The sequence below is a fragment of the Sinocyclocheilus grahami genome, unplaced genomic scaffold (genome assembly GCF_001515645.1).
Source record: "Sinocyclocheilus grahami isolate Dianchi unplaced genomic scaffold, SAMN03320097.WGS_v1.1 scaffold102.1, whole genome shotgun sequence".
NCBI lineage: Eukaryota > Metazoa > Chordata > Actinopteri > Cypriniformes > Cyprinidae > Sinocyclocheilus > Sinocyclocheilus grahami.
Window position 1 is genome coordinate 1458360 of NW_015505281.1, and position 18882 is coordinate 1477241.

The 18882-nt window shown below is 40.1% G+C and overlaps 2 protein-coding genes across 4 annotated transcripts in view; both read left to right on the forward strand.

Moving 5' to 3' along the window:
- The first annotated feature begins 3341 nt into the window (after positions 1-3341).
- On the forward strand, positions 3342-15692 carry LOC107588325 (lysine-specific demethylase 2A-like). The gene is made up of 20 exons (XM_016276380.1): positions 3342-3416; positions 3503-3549; positions 3654-3832; positions 4191-4297; positions 4411-4504; positions 5826-5979; positions 6073-6188; positions 6270-6396; positions 6480-6742; positions 6837-6914; positions 6998-7264; positions 7822-7959; positions 8038-8118; positions 8552-8815; positions 10153-10185; positions 10322-11241; positions 12202-12365; positions 12446-12592; positions 13947-14159; positions 14253-15692. The coding sequence occupies exons 2-20, from the start codon at positions 3504-3506 to the stop codon at positions 14432-14434; spliced, it is 3573 nt and encodes a 1190-aa protein (XP_016131866.1). The 5' UTR covers positions 3342-3416; position 3503; the 3' UTR covers positions 14435-15692.
- Positions 15693-16649: 957 nt separating this feature from the next.
- Positions 16650-18882, forward strand: part of LOC107588327 (ankyrin repeat domain-containing protein 13D-like) — a 22888-nt gene continuing 20655 nt past the window's right edge. For all 3 annotated transcript variants that reach the window (XM_016276385.1, XM_016276386.1, XM_016276384.1), the window contains exons 1-2: positions 16650-17444; positions 17533-17668. In XM_016276385.1, coding sequence (XP_016131871.1) covers positions 17361-17444; positions 17533-17668 — 220 coding nt within the window. In that variant the 5' untranslated portion in view covers positions 16650-17360. The remainder of the gene's footprint in view (positions 17445-17532; positions 17669-18882) is intronic.

An 18882-nucleotide genomic window follows, 5' to 3' on the forward strand; every position in this document is an offset into this window, starting at 1 on the left:
GGAGGGAGGGAGAGAGAGAAGGAGAGGGAGGGAGGGAGGGAGGGAGGGAGAGAGAGAGAGTTTTTTTCTATTTCAATTTCTTTGTGTCTCATATCATTTTGTCTTATATTCCAATATATTATTTGGCTGTGTGTTTTGGTGTTGCGGGTTGTTTTTATCTGTAGTAAACTACATGTTTTTTGAATACTTCAATAAGGGATGGCTGTATTTCATGTGTTCTGTATCTATCTATTAAAATTAGATTTAAGAAACGTGTTTTTGTTTCAATGTGCTTAATTCATGTACTAGTCAAGGTGTAATCTTTGAAAGGTTTTTAAATACATTATATTCTAGCAGCGACCAATCAGAGGACAGACACCCTTGGATGTTTCTGAATGATGGCAGGTGGCTTTTGACTCGGCTGTTTTACAAGACAATAACTATCATAATGCCTTCGTTTTAATCCTCTTCTTACGTGATCAAAAATCAACCAATGAGTTTTCAGAGATTATATACGTCCGTTGATATGTTTATATTTCAACAAAAATATTCTTGCCAGCAATAGGCTGCCATAATAACCCGATTTTCACTCCGCAGCCAATAAACTGCCCGCTATAAGCAACGATACGAACATTTATTGGCTCGCGAAATATAATGATCGAGCAAGGGGCGTTAACAATCAGTAGCTACCGTATGATTGGCATTCCGTTTGATCCAATCATCTTTCGTTTAGTTTGCATTCCCGCTATCTCATTGGCTGTTTATTTCAGGGGCGTGTCATGGGAGTAGATAGTAGTGGAGTGTGTGTGTGTGTGTGTGTGTATCATGACAATCTGAAAATGGCGGATGAAAGCGGATTGATTTAACTTTATCGTACAAAAATAATAATATCAAGTAAAGAACGACACTAGTACACAGGATGAATTTGCAGTCCAACGGGGATTTTTAAGGCTATTTCCACAGAGCGACTCGACACTATCGGCTAGTAGAAGGCTAGGTATTGTTTAAAGGTCTTTTTTTGTTTTGTTTCTAGCAGGCTAACGGGCTAGCGCGGGTTGTCAACGGTAATGCTAGTGGATTAGCTGGTTAGCCTCCACTGTCATCCAATCATCTTTCGTTTAGTTTGCATTCCCGCTATCTCATTGGCTGTTTATTTCAGGGGCGTGTCATGGGAGTAGATAGTAGTGGAGTGTGTGTGTGTATCATGACAATCTGAAAATGGCGGATGAAAGCGGATTGATTTAACTTTATCGTACAAAAATAATAATATCAAGTAAAGAACGACACTAGTACACAGGATGAATTTGCAGTCCAACGGGGATTTTTAAGGCTATTTCCACAGAGCGACTCGACACTATCGGCTAGTAGAAGGCTAGGTATTGTTTAAAGGTCTTTTTTTGTTTTGTTTCTAGCAGGCTAACGGGCTAGCGCGGGTTGTCAACGGTAATGCTAGTGGATTAGCTGGTTAGCCTCCACTGTCAGGGGCTTGACTTTGCTGTTTTAAACCCACCATATGCTTTTCAGTAATAGAGCAGTTACAACTGAGCCTTGTGACGAAAATAAGCCCATTTTTAGGTTGAATTATATGAACATTACTGGTTCTCGGTCAAAAGTAGTGGAGCGTTCGCTCAAGCTAACAGCTTCAGAACTAGAGTAGCTTCAGCTGCAATAAATGTCAGTTATCTGTCACAGCTCTTCGCTGTTTATTTACTTCACTAGTTGCAGATAAAAACTATTCGATAGCTTGGCTTTTAAAATGTGTTTCGTTTTGATTTGTTACCGGAGGAATGGGAAATTTGGAGCATTTAAACGGACTCAGTTGTCTGATCGTACTGCTGGTTTATATAATGATTGTGTCTCAAAGCCTAGCGAGCCTCCTACCAAGACAGCATTTAACTCCCTCCTAATGCCCAGAATGCTGTTAGATAGGCAGCTCAATGGGTTTTGTGACACATGAACCGGTTGCACCCGATATCTTTTTTTGATTTTTAAGAAATGTCTTGATAACTAACCGTTACATTTTCTGTGGAGCATTGTTTAACGTATGCTATGTAGGTAATCAGTTGCTACTTTAAAGTTAAGTCGTTTTTCATAAAGGTTGGTGATTTGTTTAGTATTTTTCCTGTCGTTCAAGTTGGTTTCACTAATGCAGTTATGCTCGTTGCACCTGAAGTCACTTATTACAGCGTCTGCAAGAAACGTGCGTAATTTATTTTATCCTTTCATGTTTTTTTTCAGAGCATGGAAGGGGAGAGTTCCCGTTATAGCAAACGCCTGGTAAGTTTCTCATGTACTCAACAGCTAATATGTGCACCAATTGCTGTCTGGGGAACGGTTGTATGTAGTTGTAACCGAGCTGTAACGGCGTTACACCGTCGACAGCTGGCGCTCTTGGCCTGACGTTACACCCGAGGGGTTTGTTGATATTACAGTGAACACACGCCTGAGGGAAGAGACTGTCAAAACCTCATTCTCATGTGTTTACACTGCCTTATCGTCACATAGACTGTGCCACAACAGCAGTAAAATAATAAATGGGCTTCTTTAATATTTACTTTAAATGGGGATCCACCCTTTCTGATGTTCACTTGGGACACAAAGCTCTGGTGGAGCATTTGAAACTAAAGATAAGGAACGTGTGGATGAACATGCATCCTCTATTTCCTGGACATGTCCTGGCTGGGATTTCTAAGTTGCCTGAAATGTCCGGAAAAAGAGGATGTATGGTCACCCTTGGATTTTTGTGGGGAAATGCTGGTGAGTTTGAATTTGAGCTGGATTTGGTTTTGTGAAAATACGACTTGAGTTAACCATTGGTCTGGAGGCCATGATTGACAAGGGCCAGGGGGGCAATTTGGCCAGGACACCGGGGTTACACCCCTACTCTTTACGAGAAGTGCCATGTGATTTTTAATGACCACTGACAGTCAGGACCTCGGTTTAACGTCTCATCCGAAGGACTATTCCATTCAGTATAATTTTTATTAATTTTTTGGGAAAGAAATTATAGAAATTAATACTTTTATTTAGCAAGGATGCTTAAAATTGATCAAAAGTGATGATAAAGGCATTTATAATGTTACAAAAGATTTCGAATTCAGATAAATAGTGTTCATATCGATATCGGAATTATATCGCATCGACCGAAATGAAGAAATATATCGTGATATCAATTTTGGCCATATCGTCCAGCCCTACTCTTATCCTAGCTAAACCATATTGAGAGTTTTCTTTGCCACTGCCACCTATGATATGGTTATGAAGCATCATGTTCTGTTAAGCTGCTTTGAAATGTTTTGCATTGTAAAAATTTGCATATTTGGAGAGCCATGTTAACCGTGTATGGTGTTCTTTGCAGACTTCACCTTGGAATACATCCAACGGGAGGGACTCCGGGACCCCATTATCTTCAAGAAAGCAGATGGTCTTGGCATAAAGTATGGCATATTTCATCATGCCAGTGTTTGGAGTCAATGAACTCATTTGAAACTTATCAGCTCTTTATATTATCTGTCTTTTGTAGGATGCCTGACCCAGACTTTAGTGTCAGTGATGTGAAATTGTTTGTGGGTAAGAACAGAAGTTTTTGTTCCTCTATCACTCTCTCATGCCTTCAACATCTTTATTATCAGTGACGCCTGCTAACGTTCCCTCCCCTACCTTTACTCTGATAGGCAGTCGCAGGATGGTTGATGTGATGGATGTGAACACTCAAAAAGGCATTGAGATGTCAATGGGGCAGTGGAGGAGATACTACGAGACGCCGCCTTCTGAACGTGAAAAACTCTACAATGTGATCAGCCTGGAGTTCAGTCACACAAAACTAGAACATCTAGTCAAGAGACCTACCTCGGTATGTGCGCACGCAATTATTGTCAACTGATATTTTTTTTTTTTTAGAAATACTGATGGCGTTATTGGATATTGAAAAGGAAGAATGTCATATCAAATAATACTAATACAATAATGAAAATAATAAAATTAAATGATTAAAAATAATAATAAATGATTCAAATATCAAAGTAGCCCTGGAGGGTTATCAAAATAGGATGCAATAAAAGCAGATGAAGCATTGGCATTATTGAAGCAAATTTTATGATTGTTGTTGTTAGTTGTCTTGTCAGGATATACATTTTCAGTTGAGCTTAACAAAAACATTCATACCTTTTTGTGTGCAAAACAGTTTATGTCTTAGCTTGTGTTTTCATTAGGTTGATATGATTGACTGGGTGGACAACATGTGGCCACGGCATCTTAAAGAAAGTCAGCGAGACTCCACCAATGCCATTATAGAAATGCAGTACCCTAAAGTACAGAAGTAAGTTGTTTTGTTTATCATACAATTTAATTTAAGTTTTTTTTTTGTTTGAACACTAGGGCAACATTAACTTGGTTTATGAAGGTTGATCATACCAGCCATGTGTTTTTCAGGTATTGTCTGATGAGTGTCGAGGGATGCTTCACAGATTTCCACATAGACTTTGGCGGCACATCAGTCTGGTATCACATCCTCAGGGGAAGGAAGGTGAGTGCTGTCTTAAAGGTACAACACTGTGTAGTGTGCTGACAAAGAGGCTGAGTTCAGAATGAAATACTCGCTTACTCGTTGCATGTTTAATTTAGTGTTAATTCATGGAGTGCTGTCTAATTGTCATGGGAAATATTTAGCAAAATTAATCCAATTTAGTCTAAAATGTCTTAACATTGTCTAGTCTAATTAAATAAGTCATGAAAGCTATCATGGCTGTAATCAGAGATGATCTTACTATAGGGAGATGAGAGGGTCTGTATTACTTACTATTGGAGAAAGCGTAACAGCTAACTTGGATCACGTGTCCCTTAATAACCAATCACATTACAGCCTTGACATAATTGAACTTCAGTTAGAGTTGTGCGACACTCAGTCGCCGTTTACGGATACCATAGAAATGAATGAGAAGTGCCGTAAGCTGAATCTCAGCTGTCGCAAAAAAAAATCAGTGACTTTTCTCATAAAACTGCATTTATTTGTGGTAAACTCTAAAAATTGTTCAGTCCAAAAGTATTGTTTAGTGTAAAACATGTTGAAGATTAGCAGATAGGCTGTCGATTCATTAAATGATAAGCCATTTCCTCTAAAAAGCCGTTTATTCAGCCCTGTGAAGCCTCTCCTCCATTGACATCCATTAAAAAAAAAAAGGCCTCTGGTCTCCTTTCCCCACATACTGCCAGCCCGGAAGCGTTAGCTTTAGCCGTCACGCTTTTTCGGCTAATGGTTGCAGGCTTGCTTTCTAGTGGCTTTGCTGTAATTACTTTGAGTTCAGAGGTCATGCTGGAAATAAAAGGTCAGGTCAGCCACTTTGCACTGTGGGATATGGTATTGCATGCAGTGTTTTCTGTTGAATACTGCATATTTTGGCAATATAGTGGGCCATCCAGGTATTGCTGCTTACAGACAATACTATGTGCAGTTTAAAAGCTATATACTGCAGAAATAATAATGGTAGTATGGTAGCAACTTAACAAGCTATTCCGAACATACACTACCGTTAAGAAGTTATGTGTTGGGGAATGTATTTTTTTTATGTTTTTAAGTTTCTTATCGACCTCAAACTTTTGACCAGTAGCATAGTTATAGATTTGTGCTGTCTTGGTACTTCAAACCATTAGATGTGCAAGAATCTTCTTTCTCGGCTCTAATTGCTGTCGGGCTGTTTGATCATGTTGGATCATCCTCTCCTTCTCAAATCCTCTTGTTCTCCATAATTGCGCCATTTATGAACTTTTCGAACCTGTGTGTCACTCAGCTCGTCTGGTGTTTCATAATTGCCTGTCCTTATTGACCTTGTTGTTCTGAATGATCTCAGGTGTTCTGGCTGATCCCGCCCACACCTCAGAACCTGGAGCTCTATGAGAACTGGGTGTTGTCAGGGAAACAGGGTGACATCTTTCTCGGCGATAAAGCCACGATGTGCCAACGGATTGAACTGAAGCAAGGCTACACATTCATGATCCCCTCAGGTACACATGCTTATCATGCATTAAACGCTTCAGGTAGGAAACTCTTAGGTTTTCTAGGACCAAACCACTGTGTCTGTGTGTGTGTGTGTGTAGGGTGGATCCATGCAGTTTACACTCCAATGGATACTCTGGTGTTTGGGGGAAACTTTCTGCACAGCTTTAACATTCCCATGCAGCTTAACGTTTACAACATTGAGGACCGCACACGGGTGAGCACTCAAACAAGCTCTCGATTATTCCGTTGATGCTCATTTGTGAACTTTTTCTGACTGTCTCTGTGGTTTATGCAGGTCCCTGCTAAGTTCCGCTACCCTTTCTACTTTGAGATGTGCTGGTATGTGTTGGAGCGTTACTTGTACTGTCTGACCAACATATCTCACCTCACACCTGAGTTCCAGAAGCACTCACTGGGCATTGGTCAGTGCACAAACCATAAATGTGTACAATAACATATCAGTACAACCGTAATTACATTGGCACATCTGTTTTGTGCTTCACAGGGCTAAAGAAGGAGGATGTGATTAAACAAGGAGGCTTTAATGGTCAAGAAGAAAATATAGTGGAAGAGGAGGAGGAGATGGTGAAGGAGGAGCCGGAGGAAGAGGCAGCATCTCCTGCTCGTCCAGGGGTGAAAGTTCACCTGACACCCTTAGAGCTGGAAGGGCTTTGGGAATTACTGCACAAGTTGGAGGAATTGCCAGCACACAAGAAATGTGTTCCAGCAGGCATCAGAAATGCCCCAGCACTACTCAGTGACATACGGGTGCAAACATAACACCATGTGGCCACATAAATATAGTTTTTTTTTTTTTTTTGGTAACCAGCTAATTTCTCTATTTTTCTTTCTGTCCCAACAGAAGCTGCTAGAGGAACATGCCAATGATAACCCCAAACTGTCTTACACTGGAAAACCAATCGTCAAATGGCCCAAAAGGGTAGGTTATACACTATGACCACCGTCCATACAGCATGTACAGATGTAGTGAGTTGAAGTAAAAATGTGTCTGCTTCTGTCTAGCCCTCGTGGTATGAGCCGCCGCCGCTGCCTCTGTCTCTGCTGTACCGCCCGCGTGCTCCCGGCTCAGCCCCCGTGTTGCCGCTGGTACCTCGACCCGTGAAGCCGTCTTCCTCCATCTCGGCTCTGAGACGCAGACGTGTGCGATGCAAACGCTGCGAGGCCTGTCTGCGCACCGAGTGTGGCGACTGCAACTACTGTAGGGACATGAGGAAGTTTGGAGGACCGGGCAGACTCAAGAAGAGCTGTGTTCTCCGTCAGTGTCTTGCAGTGAGTATCTGTGTTCAGTGTTAATGTCTAAATGTTTTAATGTCAAATGTTTTTTAGTGTTAGAAAAAAAAAGTGTTAGAAAGTTGTTTCCACAAATATTAAGCCGCACAATTGTTTTTAGCTTTGATAATAAAAAATCTGCAGCAAATCAGCATATTAGAATGATTTCTGAAGGATCATGTGGCACTGATGACTGAAGACTTACAACTAGAAATAATATTCAAATATAGCATATTAAAAGGGAAAACTGTTATTTTAAATGGTAATAATATTTCATAACATTACTATTTTTACTGTATGTGTTTTTTAATCAAAAAAATGCAGCCTGAATTGAGCATGAGACCTTATTTCAAAAACAACTGTATTAACCCCAACATTTTAAATGGTAGTGCATATAAAAAATTTACTTATTAATGATTGAATGAATACAGTTTGACAATGTTGTCTGAAGCAAAGCATTGTCAAGAAAAACTAAAAACAAAACTATAAATTGTGTAAAAGTGAACTCTGTACTATGTTAGAGAGTGTTGTATCTCACACTTGTGTTGTGTTTCTAGCCGGCGCTACCTCTTACTGCAGTATGTGCCATATGTAAGGAAGGCTATCTGGAGTCTATAGACTCAGAGTCCGTCCAAACGCTCATGGAATGCTCCGAATGCGCTCAGATCACTCATCCAGAATGTATAAAGGTACATGTACGTGACTGTCCCACATCTTGTTTGTATGGAATTAGCTGTTATATGTACTGTGTTAATACCACGTGCATATTGCAGGTGCCCGGTGAGGGTATTATTAATAAGGACCTTCCCAGTTGTTGGGAATGTCCAAAATGTGTCCAGGGCAAGAAAACAGAGGTATGCTTTCTGGAAATTTTCTTTTTTTTTAATGCAACAAGTCATCCTGTTTAAACAGGCCTTTGCTTGAGAGTCCATCCAAACGCTCATGGAATGCTCCGAATGCGCTCAGATCACTCATCCAGAATGTATAAAGGTACATGTACGTGATTGTCCCACATCTTGTTTGTATGGAATTAGCTGTTATATGTACTGTGTTAATACCACGTGTATATTGCAGGTGCCCGGTGAGGGTATTATTAATAAGGACCTTCCCAGTTGTTGGGAATGTCCAAAATGTGTCCAGGGCAAGAAAACAGAGGTATGCTTTCTGGAAATTTTCTTTTTTTTTAATGCAACAAGTCATCCTGTTTAAACAGGCCTTTGCTTGACTCACTCTTTAGATGATAATTGGATCTAAAGACTAATTGTGTAATTTTTTCACCCCCCGAAGTCTTCCAGTAGTAGTGAGGAGGAGACAGACAGCAGCGTGTCCAACGGCAGTCGCTTGTCTGGTCCTCCAGCTAAGCGGGCATACAGAGAGGGGATTGGGGTGGGGGGTCTGCGTATAGGGCGCAAAGGTCGCCCGCCCCTCTCCCTCTCCTCCCCGCCTCTGACCCGCTCCAGACGACAGCCGCCCCCTTCCCAGAGACTCCTGCTGCAGCACCAACAGAACAGGAGGAGAGCGGGAGCGCTGGAGTTACAGCTCAGGAAAAGGGTAAGTAGGCAAACAGGTGCACATACAGTACATGTGTTTTACAGATATGATGTTGCTTTCCATTCATTCAATTTACATGTGTTGGACAAGAAGTTACCGACCCAAACCTTTGAATGGTAATGTAAGGTTTTTTAAATGTGATAGAAAGAAGTCTCTTATGCACATCAAGGCTGCATTTATTTGATGGAAGCAGAACAGGAGGAGAGCGGGAGCGCTGGAGTTACAGCTCAGGAAAAGGGTAAGTAGGCAAACAGGTGCACATACAGTACATATGTTTTACAGATATGATGTTGCTTTCCATTCATTCAATTTACATGTGTTGGACAAGAAGTTACCGACCCAAACCTTTGAATGGTAATGTAAGGTTTTTTAAATGTGATAGAAAGAAGTCTCTTATGCACATCAAGGCTGCATTTATTTGATGGAAAATACTGTAAATCAATTAAATATTATTACAATATAAAATAACTGTTTTCTATTTAAATACATTTTAAAATGTAATATAACCCTGTGATCAAAACTGAATTTTCAGCATCATTACTCCAATCTTCAGTGTCACATGATTTTTCAGAAATCATTCTAATATGCTCATTTGCTCCTCAAGGAACAATTGTTATTATAAATGTTAAAACCATTGTGCTGCATATTTTGTGGAAATTTTAATCCATATTTTTCAGGATTGTTTGGATGAACAGAAAGTTCGAAAGAAGATCATTTATTTGAAATGTAAAACTTGTGTACGATTATAGATGTTTATTGTTACTTTTGATTGATTTAATGCATCCTTGCTGAATCAAAATATTAATTTAAAAATTCAATAGAAAACATACTAGAACACAGTATGAGAACTGGCAGCGTTATCATAGACAGTCAAAAATGGAAGGCACTTTTTCCAAAATACAAGCTCCAATCTCATTGGCTTCACATATTTTCTGGGAATTTTTTATTGTATATTATATTCAATTTAAGTAGTAATATTTTACAAAAACTTCATGGTGTTTATTATTTAACATATTATTTAAAGTTAAAATATATATATTTATATATTAGATCTATATATTAGAAATATTTAAAAAAGCCTTGTGGCAAAAAAAACAAGATATCAAGTACAACTGTATATTTAAGGTTTTTTGCTTTTCACCTCTTCTCACTTAAATCTGATTTCAGATTTACTTGCCCATTAATTTCACGTAAAACATAAATGACTCCGGTTGGCTTGATGCTCCCTTTTTGTCTCAAGTGGCCAGTGCCAAATTAAATTGCAATGTGAAACTAGATTTATGATGATTGTCAAACTCTCATGTAATGCATGTTTGATTTTTTATTGTCTTTTGCAGATAAAATTAGAAAGGAATAAAATCCTCCAGTCGGTGAGTGTTTTGAGCCTATAACATTTGCTTCTCTCATCGCAGCGCATCTGTAATCCTGCTTTTACCATTCTCACACGCTCTCTCTCTGTCGCTCTCGGCTGTGCTTTCGTTCTCTCTATTTCTGTCTGTCTCTCAGACCCGTTCGTCTGTCTCTCTTTCTCCAAAGCTCCTGCGTCAGCGGAGTCTGGAGAGAGGGGGTGTAGTCAGAGCGGGTCCCAGACGGAGCATTTCCCGTGGCCGAGGGATGTCCTCCTGTCGCGGAAGAGGGGTACGACTCCGAGGCGGTGGCCAAGGGGGAGGCCTGAGAGAAAGAATGGAGATGGGGGTTGAAAGAGATGACTCTGTGGAAGAAGAACAGGAGGAGAGGAAAGAGAACGGACAGTATAATGGTAAAGAGAACCGTCCTCAGAAACGAGGGGGTCAAGCTGGTGAAGACGAGAACGGAGAAAGCCATCGAAACGGAGAGAGCGAGGGGAGCAGTGAGGGAGGAGAGGCCACTCCATCTGACACTTCTATGGTGCTAAATGATGATGTCGGAGGCCAGGGGTCCTGCGTCACAGTGACATTACAGCCATCGAGGGGTAGGCGCGACCCTAGCGCCATTGTTCCCAAACTGGAAGCCAACTTGTCTTCTAGAAGCCTTCCACAAAACCACAAAGCCCTGCTCCGTCCCCCACTGCGAAACGGTGCCCCTCGCTCAGACAGTCCTCATTCGCCTGCAGACAGATTGCACGTAAACAAATCACATGCTCTTTCATCATCACCGCACACTCTGACCAGAAGTGCATCCAAACACTCACACATGGTGCGGAGTCTGAGATCAAACTTTAAAGATTCCCCTCACCGGCTGACTCGAGAGAGAATTGGGAAAAAGACTCGATCGGAAAAGGCGAAATCCTCCGACTCTTGTCCCAGTTCCACTTTGCGGCCCTCAGCGGAGCAGAACGGAGGGAACGAGCCAGGCTGGGAGAGAGAGGTTTGGGTGTCCGTGTTCCGCTACTTGACTCGTGCAGAGCTGTGCGTTTGCATGGCTGTTTGCAAGAGTTGGTACAAATGGTGAGTACACAATTACCACACCACACTTGGGGGGAAAAAAACTTCTTGTGTGTTGTTGTTAATAATAGTAATTCTTCTTCTTCTTCTTCTTGTTATTTTTAATTCTTTTATTTTTTTTTTAAGAAATGTGTCATGTATGCTGTACTTTATTTGTATATCCGTGCATATTTTAAAAATAAATTAAAACAATCGCTATTGTAATTTCACTGTTAAAAAATACTATTTAAATATTTTTACAGTACAACTGTAAAATGACAGTACTAATAAATATGTCTGTCTCTATTTTTTTAACATTAAGCCATCAAGCTTTTATTTTGGCGGAAAAATGAAGGGAGACCTTAAAGCTTCTTTTTACATTGACAGTGGGCATTTTCAAGTGCACATAAACTGATGTAGAAATGGAATATGTGTAGAGCAGCCATTAAAGTGAACCGAGCCACACTGAGATACTAAAAACACTGGCTTATGATCTGCTCATGTGTAAATAAACGCAGTGCCACGCTTCACTCTGAAACATGCAGTGACTATTATTTTATTGAATCGCAATCACATTTGATAATTAGGTGATTTGATCTTTTTCTTATTAATTGTGCAGCTCTACAAATACTTCTCTGCAAAAAAATGTGGTCTTAACATGTTGCTAAGATAACAGCATGCCAATCTAATCATAAACATACTGCTTACACATTGTATAAATTAGTCATTAATATCCTTCGGCATTGCATGAAATGTTTATTTATAATCAACATTTCCCTCTCTTTGTTGGCCATCTTGGATTTTTGATGCAATGCATTCTGGAATTACTTTCATCAGGAAGTATACACTTGATGCTGCATCAGAATTTTGCCCAGACAAGATATCTTGCCCATGATGCCTTTAAATGTTGCCTGTGAAGGCAGCTCACTAGGCTTTGGAACAGAGCAAAGGTGTGTGTGCTCTAATACAGTGGTGTGATTTTAGGGGCTGTGACAAGCGTTTATGGACGCGGATCAGTCTGAGCCGCTGCCGCTCTATAAGTCCTCAGGCCCTCACGGGCATCATCAAACGGCAGCCTGTCACACTGGACCTCTCCTGGGCCAACATCTCCAAGAAGCAGCTCAGCTGGCTCATCAACCGCCTGCCAGGTGCCTGTTCTCACATCACCACTGCATCTGTTTTTATACACTGCATTTTATGATATGACTCACAGGCAGCTCTCTCACAGGCCTTAAAGACCTGGTGCTATCAGGGTGTAATTGGGCGTCAGTCTCAGCACTGAGCTCTCCAAGCTGTCCTTTACTGCGCTCTTTAGACCTGAGCTGCGCCGATGGCGTCAAAGATGCACAAATCAGGGAGCTACTGAACCCACCAGGTAATCCTAAAATAGCTCAACTGTTATTTATCGCTATTTCTTGTATTACATGAAAATAGGGATGTGCTATATTGACAAAAATATTTCAACAATATTATTTTCAATATTTTCTGGGATGTTGGCGATTAATGATAATTAGACAGTATTTAGCGGAGTGTGTTTTTGTGCTGGTGCCATGGCTGGTTTAGGCCTGTCATGAACAGCTGACTGCCAAAACTCGTCATTATGTGCAGTGGTCAGTTCACAGCAGTATTTCACATTTCCACTACAAGGCACTATTTTGTCCCCTAAACTAATTTCAAAGGACATTTTAAGGGCATTTTTTAAATACTTTATTACATGTATGTATCATGTTTTGTCAAGTTGTTATATTTAACAATAATTTCAATTAGAAGCTCGTCATTATGTACAGTGGTCAGTTCACAGCAGTATTTCACATTTCCACTACAAGGCACTATTTTGTCCCCTAAACTAATTTCAAAGGACATTTTAAGGGCATTTTTTTAAATACTTTATTACATGTATGTATCATGTTTTGTCAAGTTGTTATATTTAACAATAATTTCAATTAGAATAAGACCCTGTTACAAATAAAACAAGGCCTTATGTCTTTCATGGGACGAAGAGGATTAAGTAGGTAGTAAGTACAATTAAAATGAAATGAACAAAATCCATCTTTGCACTGCAGCGGTGACACAGAAGGTGCATCTGGAAAAGCGTTTATTTACAGACCGTTTAATGCCGCTCAAAAGTGGGTTGCACGCATTTACAACTACGTTTAAAAAAAAAATGTAATTTTTAATTATGAATGGTTTTAAGAAAATGAATACTTTAAGTATGAAACACAAACCGCTAGTGGGCATATTTTCATTTTTGGGTGAACTATTGTTTTTTTGAGTAATTTGTTCATATCATTCATTCAGCTGGCTGATTCATTTGGTCATTTAATCATTTTTTTTAAATTGATTTGTTCAGATTCCTTCACTACTGAATCACCCCTATGTTGCTTGGAGATGACACAAATGTAATTTTTAATTATGAATGGTTTTAAGAAAATGAATACTTTAAGTATGAAACACAAACCGCTAGTGGGCATATTTTCATTTTTGGGTGAACTATTGTTTTTTTTGAGTAATTTGTTCATATCATTCATTCAGCTGGCTGATTCATTTGGTCATTTAATCATTTTTTTAAAATTGATTTGTTCAGATTCCTTCACTACTGAATCACCCCTATGTTGCTTGGAGATGACACAAAAGCTTTTATTTTTATTGATGTGCAAACTGAAATGATACTAAGCGATGCATATTGCACGCCCCTACTTGAAACCTATGTAATGTATGTGTGTCCATAGGCAGTGACAACCGTTCCCAGATGAAGAACATGCAGTGCTTGTGGCTGTGCAGTCTGGAGGTGACCGAAGCCACGCTGAGGCTGATCATCAGACACATGCCTCTGCTCACTCGTCTGGAGCTCTCGCATTGTCCCATCACAGATGGTGCTCTCAACCTCCTCAGCGCCGTGGGCTCCTCCACACGCAACACACTCACACACCTCAACTTAGCAGGTACGCAGACACACGCCAACCCATTTACAGCTCTCAACTAAGGAGTCAAACGTTAAACATGAATGAAAAAACGTCCCTGTTTAATGTTATCAGGTTGCAGCCGCCTGACAGACCGGTGTCTGGTGTACCTGCGGCGCTTGTCCTGTCTCTCCGTACTGGACCTGCGCGGCTGCAAAGGGGTCTCGCGGCAGGCGTGCGAAAGCTTTATCTCCGAGCTGTCTGTCAATGCCCTCTACTGCCTATCAGATGACAAGCTCGTCCAGAGGATATCGTAAAACCCGCCCTCCTCGGGGAGAGAGAGACTTGTGAATATTTGTGTGACTGAGAAGGAACGCAGAGTCTGTCTGTATGTGTGAGTGATGGTTTCTGTAGGTCTGTAGGGATGCTCTGTTTGACAGAGGACCGGGTTTCATGTATAGCGGCTTAGGAGGGAGGAGCTCGAAGCATCCAGGGAGGGGCTTATGTATAAATAGGTCTGGGTGATGAGTATCCTTTTGTAGTTAACTATTTCTCTTTGTTCTGTGTTCTCACAAACACTGCAATTGGCAATCAGATCAGTTCTCAGGCCTGTCATGCCATGGTCTCTTCAATTAAAGAGATCAACAGGTGCTATTCCTTTACAGTTTGATTTCTATTTCAGAGCAGCTTTCTGTCTGCCTTTAAAAACCTTTGCTTCTACTGCTGAACGATACTCTAATCCGTTGTCCAGATCCTGTCATCTTGATGCAGATCCATTTATCCTCAGTAGTGTGGAGGTTTTGCATTGCATTTCTTTTCTTTTTTTTCCTCCCACTCATCCCCTTAAATGTAATTTTACTTGAGGAATACCTTTTTGTTCTCAATTCCTCTCCCTCCTTAATACCTGAGAGTATAGAGATATATAAATATATAAACACCCTTGTGTAAATGTATTCCTCTCCTGTAGTACGACAGAAAGAATCCTGTAGCATTATAATTATTTTCAGAAGCTTTTTCACTTTTTTTTTTTCTTTCTTTTCCAAGAAAATAAAAATAATGGTACAAATGTGAGCTTGAATTGATTTGAATTAATTGGGAGATGCTGAAATCTGAAGTTGTTTTATTGAAAACGTTTACAATATGTTCTTACTTGGTTAAGTGATTAGCTAAATGCTAAATTGGTTTAGATGACTTCCAACACTGGATATAAATTAATGTGTCCAGTGGCTATTAAGACCTAGCCATATAATGCACATGATAATTTATTTATTCATTATAGAATTTTGGCAGCCAGTCCTTTAGTGAACGAATGTCTTCATTCAACCATCAACAGGTAAAAAGATTATGGTTTTCATTATTCCTGCCTAGTGTAAAAATCTGATTCAGAAGAGTGTGTTTCTAAACGCAGTATATCCTATTCTGATGTAGTCTGATCTTTAAAAAAGTTCATAAATTTAGCAATATGCTATTCAGATTCTGTCTGGGTTTAAACGAGTTTGTACATTCAGGACACAATGTTGTCTGATCTCAGATGAGTGTATAAATTCAGCACATGATCCTGTCTGATTGAAGAAATCCCTGTCTGATGTTATTTGCTCTGGGATAAATATCTGCTTCTGATGCTGTTGTCATGCAGTCTGATTTTAGATAACTTATCATTTCAACTGTTGCTCTTTGATCTCAGTTGAGTTCCTGAATTCTGTATATGATGCTCTCTGATCTCAGAAAAGGTGTACAAACGGGGCTCACCCTGGTCTAATGCAGAGTTCATTAGTACAACCTGTCTATTTTAAGGTGGTTTTATAAATTCAAAACATGGTGTGCTGCAGTCTGATCTCAAATGTTCATAAATTCAGCGACATGCCTTTCTGATTCTGTGGCTGGTCTCAAATGAGTTTATACATTTAAGACACAATGCCATCTAAACTCAGATGAGTTTAGAAATTTAGCACATGATCCTGTCTGATCTCATAAGGGTTTCCCTTGTCTGCCTTAATGTGATTTGATCTCAGATCAGCTTGCAAATTCTGGTGCACGATGCTGGTTCATCTCAGACGAGTTTATAAATTCAGCTCAAGAATTTTTCACAACTAGAATACAATGCCGTCTGATCTCAGATGAGTGTATAAACTCACTTGATCCTGTCTGATCTCAAAGGTTCATGAATTCACATCCCTGTCTGATGTTATTTAATGTCAGATAAATGTAAAGTTTAATTCAGCGTGATTCGGTCTCATCCCAAAGTCATGCACTCTTAAATTTTAGATAACTTGATGCACCCTGATGCTGATCTCAGTTGAGTTGATAAATTCTGTGTCAGATCTCAGAAGAGTTACTGAATTTACCACATCCACCTGACATTATTTGATCTCTAATACAGTTTTTTTTTTCATGTCATCTCAGCTCCATTTATAAATTGCGGTTATGATGCACTAAGAAGTTTTTCAATTCAGCATGTTATGTTATCTGATCTCAGTCGAGTTGATGTATTCTGTACATGCTGCTGTCTGGTGTCAGATGAGCTACGTTCATTCTCCATAGCGAAGGCGCACGAGGAAGGTATCCGCAGCCAAGCCTGCATCCGATGCATTTTTCACCTGAACACGGATGGAAACTAGGCCTCTGCTCGCTTTCCGCGGTGGGTTATCTGCATTTCCCCACCGGTTCAGTACAGCCCGGTCGGAATATAATGGAAAGCTGTCCTTTTCCCTATCAGAGGATAGTGTTAACATCATGTGTCGGCGAGCTCCAGCAGCACTAGCCTGCTGAGGAGGATGTTGGGAAGCTATCTGCTAACGCAAGGATGCTTTACTGCATATAAACCTCTTGCTCATCCGTGCTCTCGAGTTGACCTCTTTTAACGGAGCGCCGTTCAATATAACCGATCGATTTCAACCTCGAAGAGGATCTTTTATAAAGGCTTGCAGACATTTTGACTTAGCTTCGCTAGCTAAGCAGCTGCTGGCTTGACTGTCAGTGGATATTTTCAGCAAACGGGAGGTTTTACAGCCAAACAACGCACGAGTCTGACCGGTAATGAGTGTAAGCGAGACCTCTGGAGTCCTGAGGGAATGAATTCAGTGAGCAGATTAAACGACACCTTTTATCAAATGAAATAAACGCTTGTGTATCTGTTTAGATGCAAAGGTGGCCGCAACCCAACAAACATTTCCTAAAAACCTACTCGGCGACCAAAAATAAAACCCAAACAACTGAGAACGTAAATCGAGCATCACTATTGAAATGGCTGAAGAGGCGTTTCCTTTACATTATCTGGTGTGGAACAATCAGTTTCACGACCTGGACCGAGAGCTTCAGAAAAAGCAGGTACATGGAGCGGTTTAAACTATTTAGTATCTTAATGAATAATTCGTATGTTTTTGCTCTCTAAAGGAAAGTGTTGTGTGTGTTGCAGCATGACATGGAGCGGCTGGACCCGCGCGGGCGCTCGCCGCTCGAGCTGTCCGTGTGTCTCGGGCATCTGGAGAGCTCGCGCGTGCTGCTGAGACACAGCGCGGATCCCACACACTGCAGCACACAGGGCTGGACAGGTACAGCTTCACACACACTGATCAGCACTGCCGTCCTTCACCCGTGCGTTTCCCAAACCCCGCCTGACTTTACTCAGTGGAAAACAAGAGAAGAGATGGGCTTTTATGATGTTGGATTCCATGCATTTGACCAAAAATCACACTATGAAAAACAAAAAAAATATATTTTTTTTAACCAGGAAATTAAAAACCTCATTTACAATAGGGTCCTGGCCAAGATGGGCAGCATATTTAGTTATACATTGGTTTACATCCACAGAAACATACACAAATCACTCAAAACATTTACAATCATGTGATTCTACGATTAGATCCTTTAAAATGCATTTAAAATCATTTAGTGATACCAACTCTTTTAAGCATAGCTTATCTTGTAGTTGATTCCAATCAAATGGAGCAGCATAACTAAATGCCCGTTTGCCCATATTAGTACAAACTTTAGGGATGCTTAATTAAAAGATCAGTCTTGTGAGCGAAGACCATAATAATTTACACCTTTTTGTAATATATTCTGCTGTAAATACGAAGGAAGTAACCCTAAAATGATTTTATATATAAATAAGTACCAGTGCTTAAGTCTACGGGATGACAACGCCGGCCATCCAACCCGAGAGTACAATAAACAATGATGAGTAAGGGCTTTTGAGTTTGTGATGAACCTTAATGCTCCATGATAAACTGAGTCCAACGCCTGTAAACAATGCTTAGGTGCCTGCATGTATATGATATCACAATAATCCAACACTGACAAAAATTTAGCTGCTACCAATCTCTTCCTTGCTGCAAAAGAAAGGCAATACTTGACTCTTTTATTAAAAAAAAGGCCCAGTTTCGACTTTAATTTTCTCACAAGGTACTGAATATGAGGCCCAAAAGAGAGAGAATCATCATTTATATGCATATAAATAATTTTTAAGCCATTTTTTAGAAATCCGTAAACCTTAAATATTATAAACAACATTGTAACTATTTTCCAAAAAATATTAAGGAGCTCCAACAGTTTCCAACATTCAGAATCAGAATCAGAAAGAGCTTTATTGCCAAGTATGTTTGCACACACAAGGAATTCGTTATAGTGTCACAAGCTTCCAGTACACGGAGACAACAACAACACACAGATAATAAAAATGAGATGTCAATAAAATACACATGCATAAATATAAACCACACACAAAAGAATAAATTGTATGTACAGGTGTGCTATAGATAGAATA

What these genes read in the sequence shown, in the direction of transcription:
- LOC107588325 (XM_016276380.1), top strand. Translation starts at nt 3,504, where the DNA reads ATGCCTGACCCAGACTTTAGTGTCAGTGATGTGAAATTGTTTGTGG. An exon ending in ACATTGAGGACCGCACACGG is followed by an intron (nt 6,189 to 6,269) that starts GTGAGCACTCAA and finishes TGGTTTATGCAG; the next exon opens with GTCCCTGCTAAGTTCCGCTA. An exon ending in GGAATAAAATCCTCCAGTCG is followed by an intron (nt 10,186 to 10,321) that starts GTGAGTGTTTTG and finishes TCTGTCTCTCAG; the next exon opens with ACCCGTTCGTCTGTCTCTCT.